This window comes from Aulonocara sp. 'chitande type north' Nkhata Bay, linkage group LG15 (genome assembly GCF_057382095.1).
Source record: "Aulonocara sp. 'chitande type north' Nkhata Bay isolate Kocher_YH1m ecotype deep benthic linkage group LG15, A_spYH_male_GT1.1, whole genome shotgun sequence".
NCBI classification, from domain to species: Eukaryota; Metazoa; Chordata; class Actinopteri; order Cichliformes; family Cichlidae; genus Aulonocara; species Aulonocara sp. 'chitande type north' Nkhata Bay.
In genome coordinates, this window is record NC_141358.1 from 26,439,897 (window position 1) to 26,459,546 (window position 19,650).

Sequence of the window (19,650 nt, forward strand, 5' to 3'; positions counted from 1 at the left end):
GTGTCACCGACTGACCCAACGCTGTTGCAGTGTGTTGATGCACCGTGTGTACCTGCCTTCCTGCATGTTTGCTGTGTATATTTGAGCGCTTTTCCAGTGAGCAGTGAGAGATGACAGCTCCAGCCAGAGCCACTCTCCTGCTGAGAAACGTCGTTTGACGTGACGCTTGAGAAAGGCTGAGGTCCTGGTTAGGAGCTGCTTGTGGATAAAACGTCTGTTTTCTGAGAGTCGAACTCAGACTCATCATCACCGCTTTGCTTTTTTCAGTCAAACTTTCATTTAAAAAGTTCGGCACATGAAGCAAATATTATCACCAAATCACATCTGAACAATAATAATTAGCTTTGTTGGGTGAAATCGAGTTTTGATTTGACCTGTTTAAACTGAAAAACCAATCAAAGACTCGGTAATTTTCCCTTCTGTGATTCTGAGTTTTCACTCCCGTTTTTGTCCTTTTTTTTTTTTTTTTTTTTTAACATTTCTTTCTTTCCTTGATTGAATTTCTGGATTTCTTTTTTTTTTTTTTTTATCTCTTTACATTTTTTGCTTCTCCTACTTTCTATTTTTGTTATTTTTACTCTCTTTCATTCTTTGGTGCTTTTGTTCTGGAATTTTGTCTTTTATTTCATTTCTGTCTTTTTTCCTTTTTTATCCTGAATCTTGAATTTTTCCTGAATTTTCTTTTATTCTTTTTGCTCTTTCACCTTGTTTCCTTTTGCTGTTGCTTGCTTTTTTCCTGTTTCTTTCCTCCTTTTTACTTTTCTCGTCTTTTGTCTTTACTTCTCGTCCTTCCTTCTTCTCGATGTCCTTCTCTGCGTTTTAGTTGCTGTGGCCCTGAGGAACCAGAAGATCAAGATGAGCAGCGGTGTCGGGCAGATCACCAAGGTCGCCAATTCTGTTTCCATCCCTGCGCTGAGTCAGCTGACCATATGCTTCGAGGTGGAGCGCACCAGCCTGAAACAGGTCTGGATAAACGTCACTTTTTGATTTGACTAAACTCCATCTGGTCATTTATTTCTTTATTTCATTAACTTTTTTTTACAGCTTCAGTCTTAAGTAAGTCAAATCATAAGAAAATAGACCCATTTAGGGGCTTTAAATTATTTAATTTATACGCACATGTGTGTTATTCATCCCACCAGAGCAAGTTTGTGTTAGCTATTGTTCTTGTTCCCTGAACAGAAAGAATGGATCTTCACTTACTCCAAAGACAGCAGCGCCATGTTGCTGAGTCTTGGTTCCGATGGAACGGGGATGAAGATGGTGGTTGATGGAGTGGTCTGTCCAATAGACAACATCATCTTACCATCTGACTTCACTAACGCCATGAAGTCCTTCTGTGTCCTCTGGACATCATCAAATGGACGTGTGGCTGTTTACTTCAATGGGAACTACTTGGCCAAGACCTGCTCCAGCTCCACCGGACACTCCGTGCAGGCTGGGGGAGAATTCCGGATAGGAAGTAAGCTCCAATACGAGTTGTATGTTTTTGATGCATTTTGTTAGACGTGCACGTAAAGTGTCAAACCACTTTAAAGACATTCTGCAGAGAAACTTCACCACCCGGTAATCACAGGTTTGGGGATCTGCGGGATTATGAGATGTGAAACTGTGTGCATTAAAGGATAAAATGGATGAAAGACACTCGTAGACAGAATATTAAAGCAAAAAAAAAAAAAAAACCTGGAATGCTGATTCTCTGCGTGACATTTCATGGCGCCCTGTGCTGTCACATACAGTAACCTTGGTTTGATAAGTGATGCAGTCACTTCTGTTAGTAAGCGGGAAAGTCTCAAGCCCTGCTCTATGGTGCTGAGCTCATTACTAACCCACTTCTACCTAAGCAGACATTGATGTAACTGCATACTTTGAGGATGTAGAATTATTATTGTGCTCTTAGAGGAAAATAAATTAATACATTTCTGCAATGCTCAGTGCTGTTTTTCTGGGATTTGTTCAGGTCAGCAGCAGAGCTTCGATGGGAACATCTACAACCTGCGGCTGTGGAATTACGCCATGTCCATTCAGGAGCTCGTCGCATTAAAGTGTGACCACGTGGGGAATGTCATCGACTGGGACAACAGCTACTGGACCATCCCGGCCTCTCTGGCCCAGACGAACACCTCGCTCAGCTGCAGTGAGTACAGGAAAGAAATCAAAATGTGATTAAACAAGCACGATGGCGGGAACAGGAGGGTGTGCTGCATGGGCTGTGATAGAGCCACGTGTGTTGCAGGTCAGGGGTGTCACACTGACCTGCCAGGAGGCCTGAACTGGGTCACTGGATGGAAATGTGCAAAAAGGAGAGAACTTTTTTATTCGACTTTTTTACTGCATGAGCACCGATCAGAAAGTTTGTTTCTCTGCACATCCAGCTGCTAATCTTAGATCACTCCCTGGTAGTCCAGTCTGACACTTCGCCATCTAAACAGACCTCGAACACGATCAAAATTTTTAATGACGGATCAATGCCAGGATCGGAACATTCTGAGCCCCACAGCAATGAGTGAGAGCAGGAGCACGATCGCCATGTTTTTAAATCATTTATTGGCTGTTCTGCGATGAATGAGACCCCTGAGGTATCTGCGCACACAGCACTCTTACTGTGAAGGAGATTTTTGGCTGCACCGACACATCGCCATCTTCAGTCACGATCTAAACCGCTTGGCAGATTCCCTGCATCGTTGCCCACTTCCCGAAAAATAAAACCGAAGTTGAATGATGACCAGTTTGACACTTTTAGAGAGATCCCGCAGCCATCACAGAGGGACTCTAAGAATAGCAGCGGCGCTAAAAGCAGGCACATTTAAATGAGGCTTTTCATTTGCATCGAGCGTTCCCGTAAGCTTCTGCTCACACCTCGTGTTTCACACTAGGAAGCATTGTGTTTCAAGTCAACCGGGCTGCGTCACCGCGGTGGCGTCCGACCCAGAGGTCTGAATCATTGTCAGCATTACATTACCCACAGCCTGCCACAACACACAGAAAAAAGGCGGTTAAATCGAGAAGCCACGCTGACACGTTTCTTTGATTTACAACATTAGACTGAGCAAATGTGGAAAAGCTGAAACACGAAGAAGAAACTAAAAAACTCAAACTCTGTTCTTTAGCTGGAACCAGCGGTCCACACAGAGGAGTCAGGAAGAGCCGAGAGACGTTCTAACACATCATATTTGCTGAGTGTGCACACTAAACGTTGCCATGAAAACATTTTTCTTCCCATTTACTGTGGCACCAAGAAGTCGCATGTCTCTCCCACACACACACACCTCCAGGTACTCTTCAGTCAGCACTTCAGTCTGTTTGCTATCAGCGTGGAAAATTAGAACCAGACTTCAGCCAAATTCTGGTAGATTTTAGCTGCGCCTGGTGACTTAATCAGCTCCAGCAACCTGTTTGGCTGCTGATCAGAAATCGCTGTGATTCCTGCTCTGGTCCACAAACCCACTTGGCTGGTGAAACACACAGACACAGATGTGTGCTACTGTACCGCTCCGAATGGAGGCATGTACATTTAAATGACTCAGTTATTAAAGATTTCTCACTGTTTTTATTAACATGTTTTGCACACATACACACACCCACTGGTACAAACCTGCGTGTACATTTGTGTTTGTGTGTGTGCGCGCGTGTGCGCGCACCGACAGTGCAGTACCTCCTAGTTAAAGCTTTGTAAACGAGCGTATAGCCACAGGAGGTTAGCCACAGCGGTTTTAGTGAAATTCCAGCCAACACTGTACCCACTGAAGAAAGAGCCTTCTGTGTGTGTGTGTGTGTGTGTGTGTGTGTGTGTGTGTGTGTGTGTGTGTGTGTGTGTGTGTGTGTGTGTGCATGCCTGTTTACCTCTGAGACTTGTGGTGGTTTTTCAGAAATGCATGATTCTGCACTAACCTTCCATATTGTCCTGCGCTTACAGTAAGAAGCTGACATTATCTTTTCCGGGGGGTGGGGGCATTCACTTTAGCTGTACCTGAAACTTTATCTGTGAGATCCACACATACAGAGACTTTATAGACCGAGACATGAGTGAGGTTTTTCATGTTACAGCTTTGACATGGTGCAGCACACAGTGCACAACAAGCTTCAGAGCGACATCAACAACAAGTGTTTAAGACTGCAGGCATTTCCATTTCGGGTAACCTCCACACATCTGCAGACACGCACTTTTGATTTTGAGGGATCTGCCTAATTCCTGGAGCTTCAGACCACCTACGCTGGTTTGACTGATGTGCTGAAGATTAAACGCTGCCTGAGTGACTGATGACTTACTTTCTGTCTTTTGTTTATTAAGTGTGTCAACCTCACATTTGCATTTACAGATCTCTCCAATGATTCTTGCCTGTATTGTTTTGGAACTCATGCCCACTAACCTGTCCCTCTCTTCACAGTTTGCTACCCTCATTGTATTCACTTAACAACTACTGCGCCAGCTAGTGGTGAGTGCTGCTAACACCTTGTGTGCACCTGGGTGAGTGTGAGTTTATGTGTGTGTTGGCTTGTGCTAATGCATGAACTGGGATATGTAACGGTCTCCTTTTATCATTCTAATACGGTAGCCTTTGGATTCATGTTTCTTTAATGTAGAAAAATCAGCAAAACATAATCACAAAACAAAAGATCTTCCCCAGCAGCAGTTATTTAAAGGTTCTGTATATATTATTCTCAGATTATTATAGGTTCAGATTATCAGCTGTGTATGAAAGCTGTAGATTATGCTCTGTGGCATCTTCCATCAATTTCCGGATGCACTTTGAAGCCTTGACTTTACCAGGATGTTTTTTTGGCCTGTATTAAAGCAATCCGCATCCATATACTGTACAGATGCAACACGCATCTCTTCTCTGTACATTAAATACTGTCATAACCCTGCAGCCGAATCATCCAGCGATACAGAAATGCATTGTTAGATAAACTAAACACTTTTTTTCATTTCATCATCAGTATCCACAGGTTCCCAGGATTAAAACACCATTAAAGTCTCTTCTTTCACATATTATAAATTAAACATCAGTAATCGTATCATATCAACTCATAATGAAAGTAACTTTTGCTCGTATCCCTAGATGATCACATTTGCTGCAGCTGGCCTTCCGCATTTTGCTCAGCAGCAATCGCAGCAGAATTATTAATAAATAAACATGACATGAACTTAATTGGTCCCTGCAGGGAAACTGGATAATTGCAGCAGGAGGAAACACAAACAGAGGATTAGTCTGGAGAATAAAATATGTTGGGAGTCATTCGCAGATGTCTGCTGCTCGGAGATTAGAAATGATTTGATGTCACACTCATTCACAGGTTTGTGTAGCAGAGGTTCAAATGCAGGTCACAGCTTGTGCGAATGGATTCAGATACACATAAATGCCATTTACACAGAAGCAGTAACAGCAGTGGGAAGGTTTGGAAAAGTCTGAAAAAGCCCTGGAATCTTTTTAATTTCATTCGCTGTCATTCATTGAAGAAAAATGTGATGCGTCTTTAGATTTTTGGACAAAACAAGCAAATATTTTAAATTTTTGCTTAAAAACTGAATAATTATTGAGCTCCAGATTTTAAATCATCTGTCCTTATTTGGTGGTGATCCAGCTGTTTGCAGTGACCTCTCTGTTAATGTCTTTACTATTATTAAGTTTAATTAATGTTCAGGAATTTCAGTTATGTGATCTTTAATTGTCATTGAATTAGACATTTTTGAGGCGAGTCAGGAATAATTGATTGTTCTGTATTGATAAAGCTTATTGATAATTAATAAATAATAATTAGATGTATACACTAAAAACTGTTTGTGAACTCCCAGAGAGACACAGTTCCACACAAAGCTGTGTTTTATTATTTAAATAAATAATCATTTAAAATGAGTTCTTAGAAGTGAAAGTGGCCCTGGCCGCCCGTTGACCCCCCGCCTCCGTGTTCTTCATTTAATTTATTATATAGTTAAAAAGCGCTTTGTATGTGCTTGGAAAGAAAAAGTTCATTCCATGAAGTGGAATGAAGCAGTTAGATTTACATCATACTCTCATACTTGGTCCAGTATGTTGGGGAAATGAAATTAGTCCTTCAAACAGGTCTCAAAACGTCTTTGTGTAACAGAGGACAGCGTGCAGTAATGCTGGCCGTGCACACTGTCCAGAGAGGGAACACTGAGAGTCACTGAGCATTGGAGTGTTAGTGTTTCTGATCAGCAGCCACAGTTTAAGGATTAACTGAGCGAACTGTTGTGTTTTAGTCTGAGCCCGATGGAGATGCACAGGAAAGGATCAGAGCAGACATGTGAGGTCCCATCTGAAGGTCGCAGAGCTCTTAAACACGCAGGCTTCATGCTAATATTTGCATGTTTGGCTAACGAGCTAAAGGTATTAAGAAAAAAAAGTCTCAACCATCTTTGCTGAGCTGTAAGCAAACGAACAGTTTTTTAGACACGCTGCTAAAACTAAACGGTCCTCTGTAATGATGTTTTCACTGACTGTGTGCTCACTTCTGAGGGTACAGTTTGTTGGTGCCCATCCTATTCAGATGAACAGTTCACCCTGAATTATATTTTTGTGTTGTAGCATGTTTTCTTCCACTTTAGGAGGAGGGTTCATATAGCCTTTAGTATGTGGCCAGTGCTGGTGGACACAGAGTGCTGGATTTACCTGCCAGAGCTTCAGTGGACTTTGATTTTGTGTGGTTTTCATCACCATTTGATGATGTCATCTTTGGCTTTGCCTTTTTTTTACCTGCGTTTTTCCCGTGTTTCTTTTCTTTTCTACTTTTTAGCTGTACTGTCAGTGACAATAGCAATGAAGAAATACACTCAAAGGCCATCACCATCTCTACTTCATACCTTAAGCGACTTCTACAAGATATCTCTGTCATGTGTAGAAATGGATAAGGTGGACCCAGAATGCAGACTTGGAGGATGCAGTGGAAATACCAAAGCTAACCTTTAAATCCAGGCTGCAATCCTAGAAATCCAAGAAATCCTAGTAACAAGTGACAGAAAAAAAACAAAGTCTGTGTATCAAGTGGGAGAAATGTATGTCTGATATCTATCTACCTATCTACCTACCTATCTACCTATCTATCTACCTATCTATCCATCCATCCATCTATCTAAAAACTTTATAATGAAACAAAAACTGGATGATCTGTCCTTTGAAGCATAAAAATGGTGACTGTTAAACTAAAACTAAATATTTTGTATTAATGATGTCTGCGGGGACGCTTTTGTTCCAAGTACACTTCACACTCGTTTATGTCTCCCCGGAGAAAAGTGCTGTTGATTTTGTTTACCTGAAAAGGCTCTTTCCTTTTTTATGAGCCTAGCAGAGAGCCGCTGGCCAAACCAGGTTTATGTGGCTCTCTGGTCTGTTAATGAGGCCAGTGGTGATGGAGGCTATGTGCTCATACAGTTTATATTGTACATGCATGTGCATGTGTGTGTGTTTGCACGTCAGCTTGCCTTTCATCTCCTATTGATGCCGGGGGGGGGGCAGACACCTACAAGCTGCTAATCGTGTTGCTACAAGGACTTATTCACGGAGTGGTTTTCTTTTAATTTGACACAGTGGACCGTATGTTTTATGGCCTGAAAATAATGCACATTAATTTAGAAGTGCAGTGTGGATGGTTCCTGTGAACAGGCAAAAGCAAAGCTATGTGTATTCATTGGGGAAATATTCAGAAACAAAACACGGCTTCATATGAGAGCTGTTCTACAGGATGCCTTGAAGTCATCTGCCATCCTGCCAGACCGCAGAGAGAGAATTTAAATCTCGGTTCATCTTTGCCAGCTCAGAGAGGAACATGGGTTTTTTTTCCCAAGTAAAATCCAGCCAGGCACTCACATGGAAAAGCTTCAACGAGCTGAATATTGGTTAACATGCCACAGTGTTATTACAAGTGTCAACTGCTGGTTTATATGAAAATGCTGCACAATATTACTTTAACCGCATCTGGCGCCCATAAATATGGACAAACAGCTCTCGAGTATAAACATGTTTTCCACTTATCACGGTGAGTTATGGTGCGCTGTCCTGTGCCGAGTCATCATATTAATTACAGTTCATGAGCTACTGTCAGCACGGCGACGCCCTGATGAAGCCATACGGGGCGAACATAAGCGCCTTTGCTGACAACGAAAGGAAATTTGCATTTTGAGCTGCTATGAGAACAGATCGCTTGTGTTTTTGTTTGTCTCAAATTCAGATATGCTTCATGTGGACAATTGATTAAGCGTCGCTGAAAAAATAACTGTGAATCTCTTCGTGCTTTTTCCTGTCATATATTTTGACAATAATGGCAAAGCAATTTAGTTGTCTAGCAAGTTAAATTAAAGCTCATTACCAGTGACAACTTTCTTCATCTGCCTCCACTCTTTCTGGCCCAACACTTTGTGCTGTTAACGGGCTCGGCATACCTGCTTATCAGCACGATGCTTCTTTTAATCTCCAATCACAACATCCTGCACAGAGACAAGAGGAGAATCAGAAAACAGAACAAGAGGCAAAAGTCAAAATAAAATATAGGACATGGACACGATCACTGTCAGCACAGTTAGTGCTGAAGAACATTTGCACACCTCAGAGGAGCCAGGATTTTATCTTCTCTCTTAGATTCACGTGATGGAAAAAGAAAGTTGTTGGACTTTTGTGAAGATGTTCCACCTTTGATCCATGACGCTTAAGTTCTAAACAGAACGCATGTGGTGGTTGGCACACTATTATCAAATAACGAACCGAGGTGTGATAAAAGGCGTGGGTCATTGCCATCACTAGGGTTTTACGGGTGAAGCTGTCATGATCCTGGGTCCTTTTGACCCAGCATTTTGTGTTTTCTCTTCGATTTTGGTTCTGTTCTTCCTTTGTTTAGTGTTTACTCTGTTCTGCCCGTGTGTTCCTGTTTTATTGTGAAGGTCTGCGTCTTATGTGAGTGTTTTCAGTTTGCCTCCCTAGTCTCGTTATGTTAATCACTCCCAGCTGTGTTTCCCACCTGTGTGTAATCTCCCTGTGTTCTCTGAGTGTATTTAAGTTGTATTTTCTGTCTTAGTAATTGCTGGTTCGTCTGTGTTGTTTCCCCTTGGTCTCCCTGCGTCTTCCCATTTGTATTTCTCCGGACCTCCCTGCATCCTCGTTCTGGTTTGTCTTATTAGTTTACCCAGTTTCGGTTTCCAGTTTCATGTTTTGTCGCCACCGCTGTTTGTACTTACCCACCCCTGTTAATAAACACTCACCTGCACCAGAGCTGCTGCCTTTTGGGTCCTTCCTACATTCCACACGGCTTGCCCCGGCAATCCGTGACAGAAGCCACTGTGAGACCTTGCCCCATCCTATCATGTCAGGATGGGGCAAGGTGTGGCTGCATGATTTGCCACCCATATGGGCGTCATGGGAGTTTGCTGTTCTGATTCCTTGTTGTGGTCCAACACCGTGAAGAAAGAAGTTAAAATCTTAATAAAAAAGAATGAACAAAAATTTGCAGTCCAAACAGATGGCGGGTGGCATGAGCAGAGTTTGACATCCACAGTTCAGTTGTTGGTAGTCAGACACTGGAGACAGCACAGCCACATAACACATAAGAACAACTGCAAAATGAGACGGAGTACAATACGACGCAAAGCTGGAAAACGGAGACGGCTAAAGTACAGCTCATGAACGAAAGTTGTCTGATACTCGCATACTTGAAATAGGCAGTGGACATGTGAACATGAAGCCTGACTGGAGAGGGTCATGAGCTTAAGGTTTTCAGGGTTTTTGCTGTCTGTGGGAGATTTGGTTCTGTTAGGGTCATCAGGCTGGTCTTGGAGACAGGGTGAGGAGCTCAAACTAGAACTGCTCATTTTCATTTTACTGTAAGGGGATTTAGGCATCTGATCAGGATCTACTGATATGTGTGACATCCTCCCAAAGGAGGTTGATGTTTTTGGATGCATGGGCACCTAGACTAACTTGTTTAGTCTGCTGACTCCCAAACCTGAGCTTTGATGAGGTCTAGGACTGAAGTCAGGCTTTAAGTTCTGGCTCACGGTCCGGTTTCTGCCAAAGGTGTTGAAAAGGGGTGAGGTAACAGACTTGGTTCAGACAAACACCAAACTGGCAAAACTGCTGGTTTAGAGGAATACTGCTGTGAAGTAAAGTTTCCTTTCATTGGAGCTAACTTGTCCAAACCAACAAAAGTAGTCCAGACCAATAAGTGGGCTGTGGTATCCTGTTCCTAAAGAGCCCAATCTCCATCTCCCCCCATTTTCTTCCTCTCACTTCTGTACTGTGAAAAAGAGACCGTGGATTATCTGTCTGCTACAGTACACTGAGGAAAATAGAAAAGAGGTAATAGAAGCACACGGAGTAGAAAATGGGAGATTCGTTGTGCTGAGGTTGTGAAAAGAACAGGAAGGGGAGAAAATGTAAAAGCGAGGGCAGCACTGAAAAACCGAAGCAACATAAGAGAAGGTGACAGTCAGTCAGAGTGTTAGGTTAAAAAAGAGGACGAAGGGAGAGAGCTGGAGGTAGATTATGACTGGGCACAATCCTCAGCCCTCCTCACCTCTTTTGATCCACATGCTATCCACGATTACTGAATTCCTGCTTTTTCACTCGGCTGAATGCTGCGATGATTTGCTGACAACTCTCGAACACATTCCTCTCAAACAAAGTCTCAGCTTTCTCCGTCTGCCCGTCCACCCACTCTGCTGAATGGTCTGTGAATATGCAGCATGTGTGGGCTGCAGCCAGGCTCGGGGTTACATTTCAAATGGCCAAAGTACTTAAGGAGCGCTTGATTTTTGGCTGCAGTAAGCACACAGTTGGTTAGACAGACTGTCCCTGAAATATAACTTTGAGGGCTCGATCTGTGCAAGCAACCAATCTGCACCCACCACAGACCTCAAAGTCCGATTGATTAGAAATCTGCACGCCATTAAAATGGTGTGGGAAACTTTCTTAAACAAGCAGCAAACACTTTGAGAAATAGAAGATTGTGTTACTCGTCTGGCACTCTGTTCAGTGTGTCCATGTCTTCATGTCCAATGCATGCTGGGATAGGCTTCAGCTCATTACAAGCCAGAAATGGATAAGCACTTCAGGCACTTGGGTTGAACCTTGATCACATAACTGTTAGTATAAAAACCCAAAACTGAGCCGGACGGATGCAGCCAGGTCTGCTGCGTCAGACTGGTATCAGGCATAAACACAGTAAGCCAGAGTTACTCCAACCCTGAGAGTACATTTTACATCTGCGGTATGGAGCTGAAGTACCAACCAGGCAAAGTAGCTTAGTGCTGGAGGATCTCACATTTACCGTCTCGGACTCCAGACTTATTTGTACCTGTTAAACAGGACACCATCTTCAGAGAGCTTTTTTCCTGCTTTTTGTGGATTTCTACCCTTTCACACACACACACACACACACACACACACACACACACACACACACACACACACACACACAGGAGGTGTTGGCGATATAAGTCACGCAGAAACATGCTAACATCAGACTGTGATCAGTGTAACGGTGTAAAGATTGACATGTGAGCTTAAAATATGACATCATTATATGAATAATATATATTCTTTCATTTCTTTTACTTTATTTTGAAAAAATTTTTTATACTTTGCGATTATTTTTTCTAAAATAAAAAAATCTTTAAGCATTAACCAGTGTAAAGATTTCATTGTGTTTATCAGACTAAAAATCTTTCCTCCTCTCCTCCCAGGCGTCTTCCCAGTGAGCAACGCAACCCTCAATAATAACTGTGACCCATCTGCGCTGGGCTGCCCAGGTACGAAACGATCACACTCTTTGACACAATTGCTGAAAAGACCGCTTTCCCCCCGTGAACGTCCTCTGTTGTTGTTTGTTGTGTGTGATGTTCACGGCCAGACTTGCACTGAGCATTTGAGCATTTTTATTGTAAAGAAAAAAGTGTTGCCAGGAATCTTTAATAAGTAAATTCAATTAGTTTGTTAAATCGAAGTTTATCAAACGATAATGTATTACTGTCTGTGGTCATGCATACTCTTCTTCTTGGACCAAAGAACCAGAAACAAAAAGACAAATACCCTGTTCTTCTAACAGAAATTTTGAACTGATGGAGTTACAGATAACATCAGTATGTTGGGTAACGCCAACTACTGGAGATTATGTATCGGAATTTCAGGAGCAGGACCACGCTTCCAAACACGCTCCTTCCGGTTGTCATCTACTGTATATAGGTTCCCCCAGTTCTGCAAGCTGTTCATTCTTGTTTACGTGCCCCACCCTCCCTCCCTGTTCTCAATTCTTTAACTTCTTCATTTCTATTTAGTGTATGGGGATCTGCCAGGCCCGGGAGCCATTGCCAGTCCCCTTCGAGGCCTTCCCCAAACCGCAGCTCAATTCATGTCAAAGCATTCACTTTTACCTACCAAAACACTGTCAAACCTAAAATGAGGACGTGGGCCCAGCTAGTGAAATCATATGTAAAACACAAATGACAACAAACATTTTTGATCAGTTCTTCCTTTAAATGAAAACATCTTTTCACAAAATTGCTTCAGAGTCTGCATAATTTCATACATTTTTATTATGAAGTAAAAATGGTAAAAGACTATTGCAGGTAGGTCTCCGTAGGTCTCACAACAAAATCAGCTGTAAGATTTTGTCTTAATGAGTCACTGACTTTACCTTTTCTGTTACATCTGGTTGCTTAATCCAGATCACAGTGACAGACACACTCACACCAGTCAAAGTTCATTAGAGCTTAGACAGAAGTGAAGAACACAAAAGTGAATCTAGCACAACATTAACCTTTTCAGATAAATATTTGCTCAGAACAGCTGATTGGCAGATACCAAGAATAAATTATGGGGTTCTTTAAACATGGGGTTTGTGCCATTGCATCGCATCTCCTTGGTTGCATTGATGTCTTTTCCCTCTGACATTAGTGCTGTCAAAACTGTCAAATATCTATTAGTCTCTGTTCTTAGTCAGCTCTTCACACTGTGTTACAGTTTGGTGAAAAATGCAAGGGCTGTAAGGACCTCAGAGGAAGTAAGAAGGGAAAAGAGTTTTGACCATGAAAAAGTGACAGTTTGAGTGTTTGAAGGCGAATGGAATATATACAAGAGCTATAGTGCTGGGGCTGAACCTGGCAGTGTATACACTTTGAACTGTTCAAGTACAGAAGGCATTGTACAGCCTTGACATCTATATAAAAGTTTTCCTCAGTGACCACATGAACTTTTTATAAAGGTAAACCAAGTGCATCGGTGCCTACACTTCTTATTCAGCTTCACACTATGATGGTTTTTTCTGTCAAGCTTTGCTTTCCACCTTGTGAAGAAGTGTCTAAGGGTCAGGTTTTTTGGGAATGTGCTCATAAGAGAAAGACGCTTAATTGAATTTTGAACATCCTGTTAAGAAAAACTTTCTAAATGAAAGCAGGCTCAGGTTTGGATCGAGATCCTTGGCTTTCCCCAAAGCCCTGAACATATTCTAGCCTTTAAGCATTCCCAGTGCTGTCAAACTGCTCTGAACAGTGAAGAGATGCTAGTTTGTTCAAGGATGAATCTGGCAAGAGGTGAGAAGATCAATATAATTGTGATCAACAACTTTGTTTGTGGTGTTTCTAGAGAACCGCATTTAATGATACTGCAGGCCGGTCACATTCTGGTGATGTCAGAGTTTTGGAATTTGGAAGCCAACGCTGCATAATTTGAAGAGCACAGCTTGTCCTTACCTAAACCTGCAATAAACCTTATGAACTTCTTCACGCTGTCATTGACTTTGACAGTTTTTGCGATACAAACCTCGTTCTCCCGGGTCAAACGCCTGTGCTTGACTCCTTTGTCCAGGGTTTATTGTACTTCCTAAAGCTTTTCTGCCAGAAAACCCTCAGTGACCTCCTGATCATCACATCTGTGTTTGCTGTTAGGTCCTTCTGTTACTGACTGGTGCATAACTGTTAGTTGGGACATGAAGAAAACAGTTACAAATTAAAATTTCCAACATTTACACTGAAGATTTGGTGAATACACAAAAAGAAGATGAATTTTGGGTCAGTTTTCTTATTTAAAGCAAACATATGAGAAAAGAGAAAGTCGTGCAGATTGCAAAACCCTTTGATTTATGGTTTTAGGCTTCATATGTGACATTAATGAGCCTGGACAAGAAAAGAAAGCAAAAGGGAATGGAATCTCAGTCAGATTCATTCAAATGAGGACATTCTTGAAATGGAGACAGATGCTTCACTCTGCTTTATTCATTTAATCAGCCTTCATAAGTTCAAGTGGCTGATAAAGGAGGAAAGAATAAAAATGGGCATTTGGCCCATGTCACCTACTCTCACCAGTCTACGTGGATCTGCCAAGAATCTATCCAGGAATGCTCGGTTAATTACATTTTCTAATTCCAAAGTAGATCATACCCGAAGAAACAAAATAACGTTTTTAAAGCTATATCCCCCAGGGTGCCGTTCAGCTGCTGCCATAGCCATTAAAACTGGAATGCTGTCCCTGCACAGATTGTGGCCCTCGAGGAAAATGGACCTCCACCAGTTTCTTTTGCTCAAAGAGGTCACATGATCCAAGACTTACCAGTGAGCTCTGGTCAGAACAGTAGCTGTGGGCCAACTAGTAATGTGACCCAATTGACCCAATGTGAAATGTCAGTTCTCACACTGTCCAGAACTATGGAAGCCTCAGAGGGACATACTGTATTTCTAAAGGTCAGTTTTTGTGCGATTGCGCCATGAGAGCATGGAAGTGAAGCCAATTAAACTACAGTTTGTGTTGCAGGATAGAAATTAAGAGCACAGACAGCTCAACAAGCCATTAGAAAGGGTGATAATATAATAACTCGTAAGCTCGATGGAACAAAGAATAAATGGTCAGCTGAAGAGTAGAGCTGTTAGAAAGTTAGGGTGGTGGTCTGAGGAGTGAAGAAGGCCTGAGTGGGTGTGCTTCAGTGGGTGAAGCTAATTCAGGTGTAGCTGTCCTGAAAAACATAACTCTGACTTCTGTTCGGGAGATGTAGGTGGAAGAAGTTAAATGGAACCACAAGTGAGTGAGCAGCATTGTCTTTTTTTTCCCAAACACATTTGACTTCACTTTAACTCTGAAGCACAAACTTCTTTTCATGAGTAGACTTTATCACCTCTTGTTTCAGTCCACCTCTGAAATCCCTTTGATGGTACAGAATTCATTGTTTCAAAACCTCATCTGTGACCATGCTTAGACTCAAGCCTTTCCACATGACATAATCAAACTTAATCTGTGTAAACCGTCTCATGGCTTTAAACCCTTTGGTCAACAAGAGCTTGGAGAAACTCTGGAGACTGAGCTGTGTATGTCAGCTTGACGATGGCAGGAGAGGAAGCTCGGGACAAAATAAAAATAAAAAACCGGACTGTGTGGTAAGTTTTGACAGCAGCCACAGTCTCAGCTGTTAAATCACTTATTGGTTGGTTGCTGCTGGTTAGTGTGATTATGTTGTAAGCGGTACACAGACCCACACAGTCAGCTTTGATTAAAAAAAGAGAGCTTTTATCATTATGACTACATAACTGTTGAATAATTTGCATTCTTTATTAACGATGCTGAGAACACTTGAGAAGCCCAGATCCAATACCCCTACTGTGTACATTTAAGATGTTCATTCCTCATCACATCCATTTATCATCCTTTGCATCTGTTTCTCTCTCATCCCATCACATTGTCACTACCACCAGCTGTTTCCTCTCCTGCCACCTCATCCACTGACTCCACTAACACCATCTACACTACTAATGCCAACACCCACGGTAAGCAACCCTCCTCTTCATGCAGCCTCTGTCCTTCCTTTCCATCTTCACCTTCTCCACTTCTCTGTGCCATTTTTGTTCCCCTCAGTGCTTTTGCTTTATCATCACCTCGCGGTTCCTCCCCCTACTTTCCCTTCTTCCTTCCATCTTTTTTTAAAATGATTATTAAACATTTTTGGTTGGTTTTAAGCTTCTGGATTTTTCAGTCAAATACCTTTTCTGTAGAGGCTTCCCCTTTTTTCTTCTGTTTCATCTAACTCTAATTTAGGATAAACTTTTTAGGGTTCATCCAACATCCACAAAGAAAGACCTTTTTTATGGAACTCAGTTATAGTTCATCACCACAAAGCCGTTATTCTTAATGGTTTTCAGAGAGATTTCCCTCATAAAAATCTCAAACCTTTTTAGCTCTGCCATATTTGACCTTCCAGGAAGCCATGAAAAGTAGCTTGAAGCTATTTTGCCCCTCTAAGATCAGTTTGGTCATTCTCTTATTCATTAACTACCTGTGAGAATACTCAACTAATTCAGCTCTGATGAACCCGTCCGCTTGACAGACGAGTAAATTATCTAATGCTGCGTTTGAAGACGGAGTTCATCAAACTTTTCATTAGTCAATTAACCTTTCTGTCGTCCTTTTTCCAACTGAAAAGTTGTAGCTCTAAATGAACTTTCCCAGGAATTTATGAAAAATCAGCTCTCTGTGTTTGATTAGGATAATAAGAACTTTTCATTCTTAATGGAATTTTAATGAAGCACCGATATGTGCTGCTTACATTATATATATCTGTTTGTAATATGTGCATGTGAGAGTTTTAGACCTTCTGGAACATTTGCACTCAAACTGGGCTTTGGGAAAAAGCACACGCTCACGCTAGCATTAAAACCACTTTGTTTTTGCATGTGTCATCCTCTCGTCCTGCCTTATCCTTTGATTTGTCATCATCAGTCCTCTCTACCATCACTCCATCTCCCAGCATTCTCTCCACTCGCATGCCTCTAACCTCTATCATCAGTACCACCGCCTCCGCTGCAACCAGCCCCTCCTCTTCTGGTAAGGCTTCATCTGCTTTCATGTTTGATTCCTGTGCAAAACCTAACAAAGATAATAATAAATGAATGTGTCCCCTAAACTATTGAGTTTACGATTAAACAGGCTGAACAGGAAGCCTCAAAAATGGCCGTTACCTCTAAACGCTAATCCATAAGACTAATCAATGGGTTCCAAGAGAACACATATACACAGTGTGTACATAGAGAAATTGTTACTTGAAAGTTACATGAGGACTTTTATCTCCCAAATGTCATCAGGCTAAATAATTTTTGCCACCTTTTCAGGTGGACCCCTCCCAGTCTAGTCATGAAAATTAAATACCAGTAAAATTACACATCTAAGTTTCATCATAGGCTTCCTTCAGGTTGGCGCATAGCTTATTGTATCTGCAGACAGTCACATGAAGAAGAAAATCTTCACAGGATTTATGCAGCCTTACCAGCAGGACAACAACAGTTTAGTCTTTACCTGCTAACCATGCAGGTGAATTCTACGACTCAATTCCTTGTCATTCCTAACATTAAAAGTTTACCTCTCCTGTGACTACATAACATTTAATCTTTAATCAGTGGTATTTGTGGTGTTAGATAAACAGCATAGATAGAATATTTCTGTACCAGTTATTGTTCTGGCAGTCGACCTTTGACCTCAACAGTGAGTGGTAACAGTTGTTTGTGTTAGAATAACCTGTTCAGTGAGCAAGTTTCACATTTCTCATAATGCATCATTAATGTGTCGTTGAATCCAAGATACTTTTGTGTTACTGACATAATCCAATCTGATCTAATCAGTTTTGCCTAATACTACCATCACCACCACCACCAGAGCTCCTACCTCTGCATCTACCGATACTAATGTTTCTGCATCCAGCAGCACAGCACATGGTAAGGTAGCTAACACTATCTTCATATACAGTGTTGTCAGTAGCTGCCATTCTTTATGACTCTGTTAACAGCTGTTTTTGTTGTAATTAATCATTTTTTTAAAGAAAGATTAAAAAGCTGCTGCTAAAACCCAAATCCAAGTGGACACGATGGTAAATGGTCACAGGATTTTGTAACCATCACACGAAACACTACTTTTTTTCCCAAATGATGTGACTTCAAAGTTCAAAATATTGTAGTTTTTATAAACTAAAATAATTATGTAGTCATATTTTACAATCCAGTAATGGATTTGATTCAAATTAGTCTTAGAATAAGGAGAGAAAACTTACACATGTGGAAAAACTCGTATAAATTGTCACTGAGTGAGGTTTTTATGTTTTCATGAATGTGCTGTAATGACGGGTAGTTAGAAGAAGAAGTGGCTTTTAAGGCCTTTCACTGCCTTGAAGTGAGTGGGTCCTTTCACAGATACAAAGCGAGAAGTTGCTTTCGCATGATTTACTGAATTATTAACTAATCAAAAAAAAAAACCAAAACTTAAATTCAACTTAAAGCACAATAAAGCATACAGCATCGTATTGACGTCTCCACAGTTTAGGTTTGTTTTACCTGCTGTTGTTCTCATATTGATGCATTTTGAACGCATTAATATAGGATGTAGTCCACTGTGAGCATTTTGAATCAGTTGTTATTCTGTCAGTGTCACTGTGTTTTTTTGTTTTCCCTCCAAAAAGCAGCTCTTTTTCACAAACATCCCGACGACATCTAATACAGACGTTCATATGTTGCTAGCTCCATTCAATAGCTGCCTTTTAATCCTTACAATAAAAGCCATGCCTCAAAACACAGCTTTACTTTACGTTTATATTTACACTTTATTTTACTGTTGTTGGATATTTTGTGACCTGCTCGTTTGTGACTACAGTTGAGGGTGCACAGGTACGTTCACACCAACTTTTCTGGGTGCGTTCAGTCCACTGTGAGGCCCTGTGCTTGTCTGACCTTTGATGGTTGCAGGTTGCAGGGCCACTCACCTGTTACTGTACAAGGACGGCCCAATGGAGCACAAAGGAAGTTTGTTCCACATGTGGTGGAGTTTGGTGTTCATGCTCATTAACGTGTTATGTTCAGCTCAAAGAATTTAGTTTGATTTATGTAATGTGGTCACAACATGCAGCGGCTGGCATCATAACATATATCATGCGCGCTTTTTTTGGCGACAGCAGGAAGGATGTACCAACAGACGTATTCATATTAATCACTGTCTTTGTTTCTAGTTTATTTGTGACACTGATCACTGATACCACATTACATCAGAAATATGGCATTTCTATATGAAGCTCTATGAGGCTGCGATGTAGCGACAGCATGTGTCAGTTCAGATGACTGATAATCTGTGATTGTTTACTTCCTGTAGCCCAACAGCCAACCAGCAGCACGGCAGCTGTTTCATCTTTTACCACTAACCATCCAGATACTAACCCCACCCTGCATGGTAAGAGGAACAGTAATACCATTGCCAAAACTGGCATGAATAATATTGTCACTGTCTAACTGCATGGATTTTTAACAGTAGTATTTATGCAGCAGATACAGAAACTGTATATGATTGGATGTTGTTGTGCCACAGCCTCAGCTCTTATAAACATAAACGTGTCCCCAAAAAGTTGATTCTGGTTATCTGGACTTGGCCTTTATTTCCTGTGTCTTAAGATCTTGATTGTCATATACTGTTGAGGATAGTTTTAGGCCTCGGGCTTCGTCTTTTAATAATACATTGATTTGTTCTTACTCTTCTCCAGCATATTTAATTCTTTTAGTCCCTACTCTCATTTCTTCTTCTACACACTGTTCCAGAAACATCTGGCCAGCTGCAGTTCATGACTACTAACCAACCAGAGACTAACATAGCTGTTCCTGCTGCTTCTTCCTGGGGTAACATTCACACTTCC

General features: G+C 41.5%; 1 protein-coding gene across 3 annotated transcripts in view; it reads left to right on the plus strand.

Moving 5' to 3' along the window:
• Positions 1-19,650, plus strand: part of adgrg6 (adhesion G protein-coupled receptor G6) — a 100,055-nt gene that overhangs the window by 43,510 nt on the left and 36,895 nt on the right. The window contains exons 4-9 of one of the 3 annotated variants that reach the window (XM_086265244.1): positions 824-963; positions 1,183-1,462; positions 1,961-2,137; positions 11,693-11,758; positions 15,686-15,757; positions 16,707-16,811. In XM_086265244.1, coding sequence (XP_086121370.1) covers positions 824-963; positions 1,183-1,462; positions 1,961-2,137; positions 11,693-11,758; positions 15,686-15,757; positions 16,707-16,811 — 840 coding nt within the window. The remainder of the gene's footprint in view (positions 1-823; positions 964-1,182; positions 1,463-1,960; positions 2,138-11,692; positions 11,759-15,685; positions 15,758-16,706; positions 16,812-19,650) is intronic. The other 2 variants (XM_086265245.1, XM_086265246.1) reach the window with 2 other exon arrangements.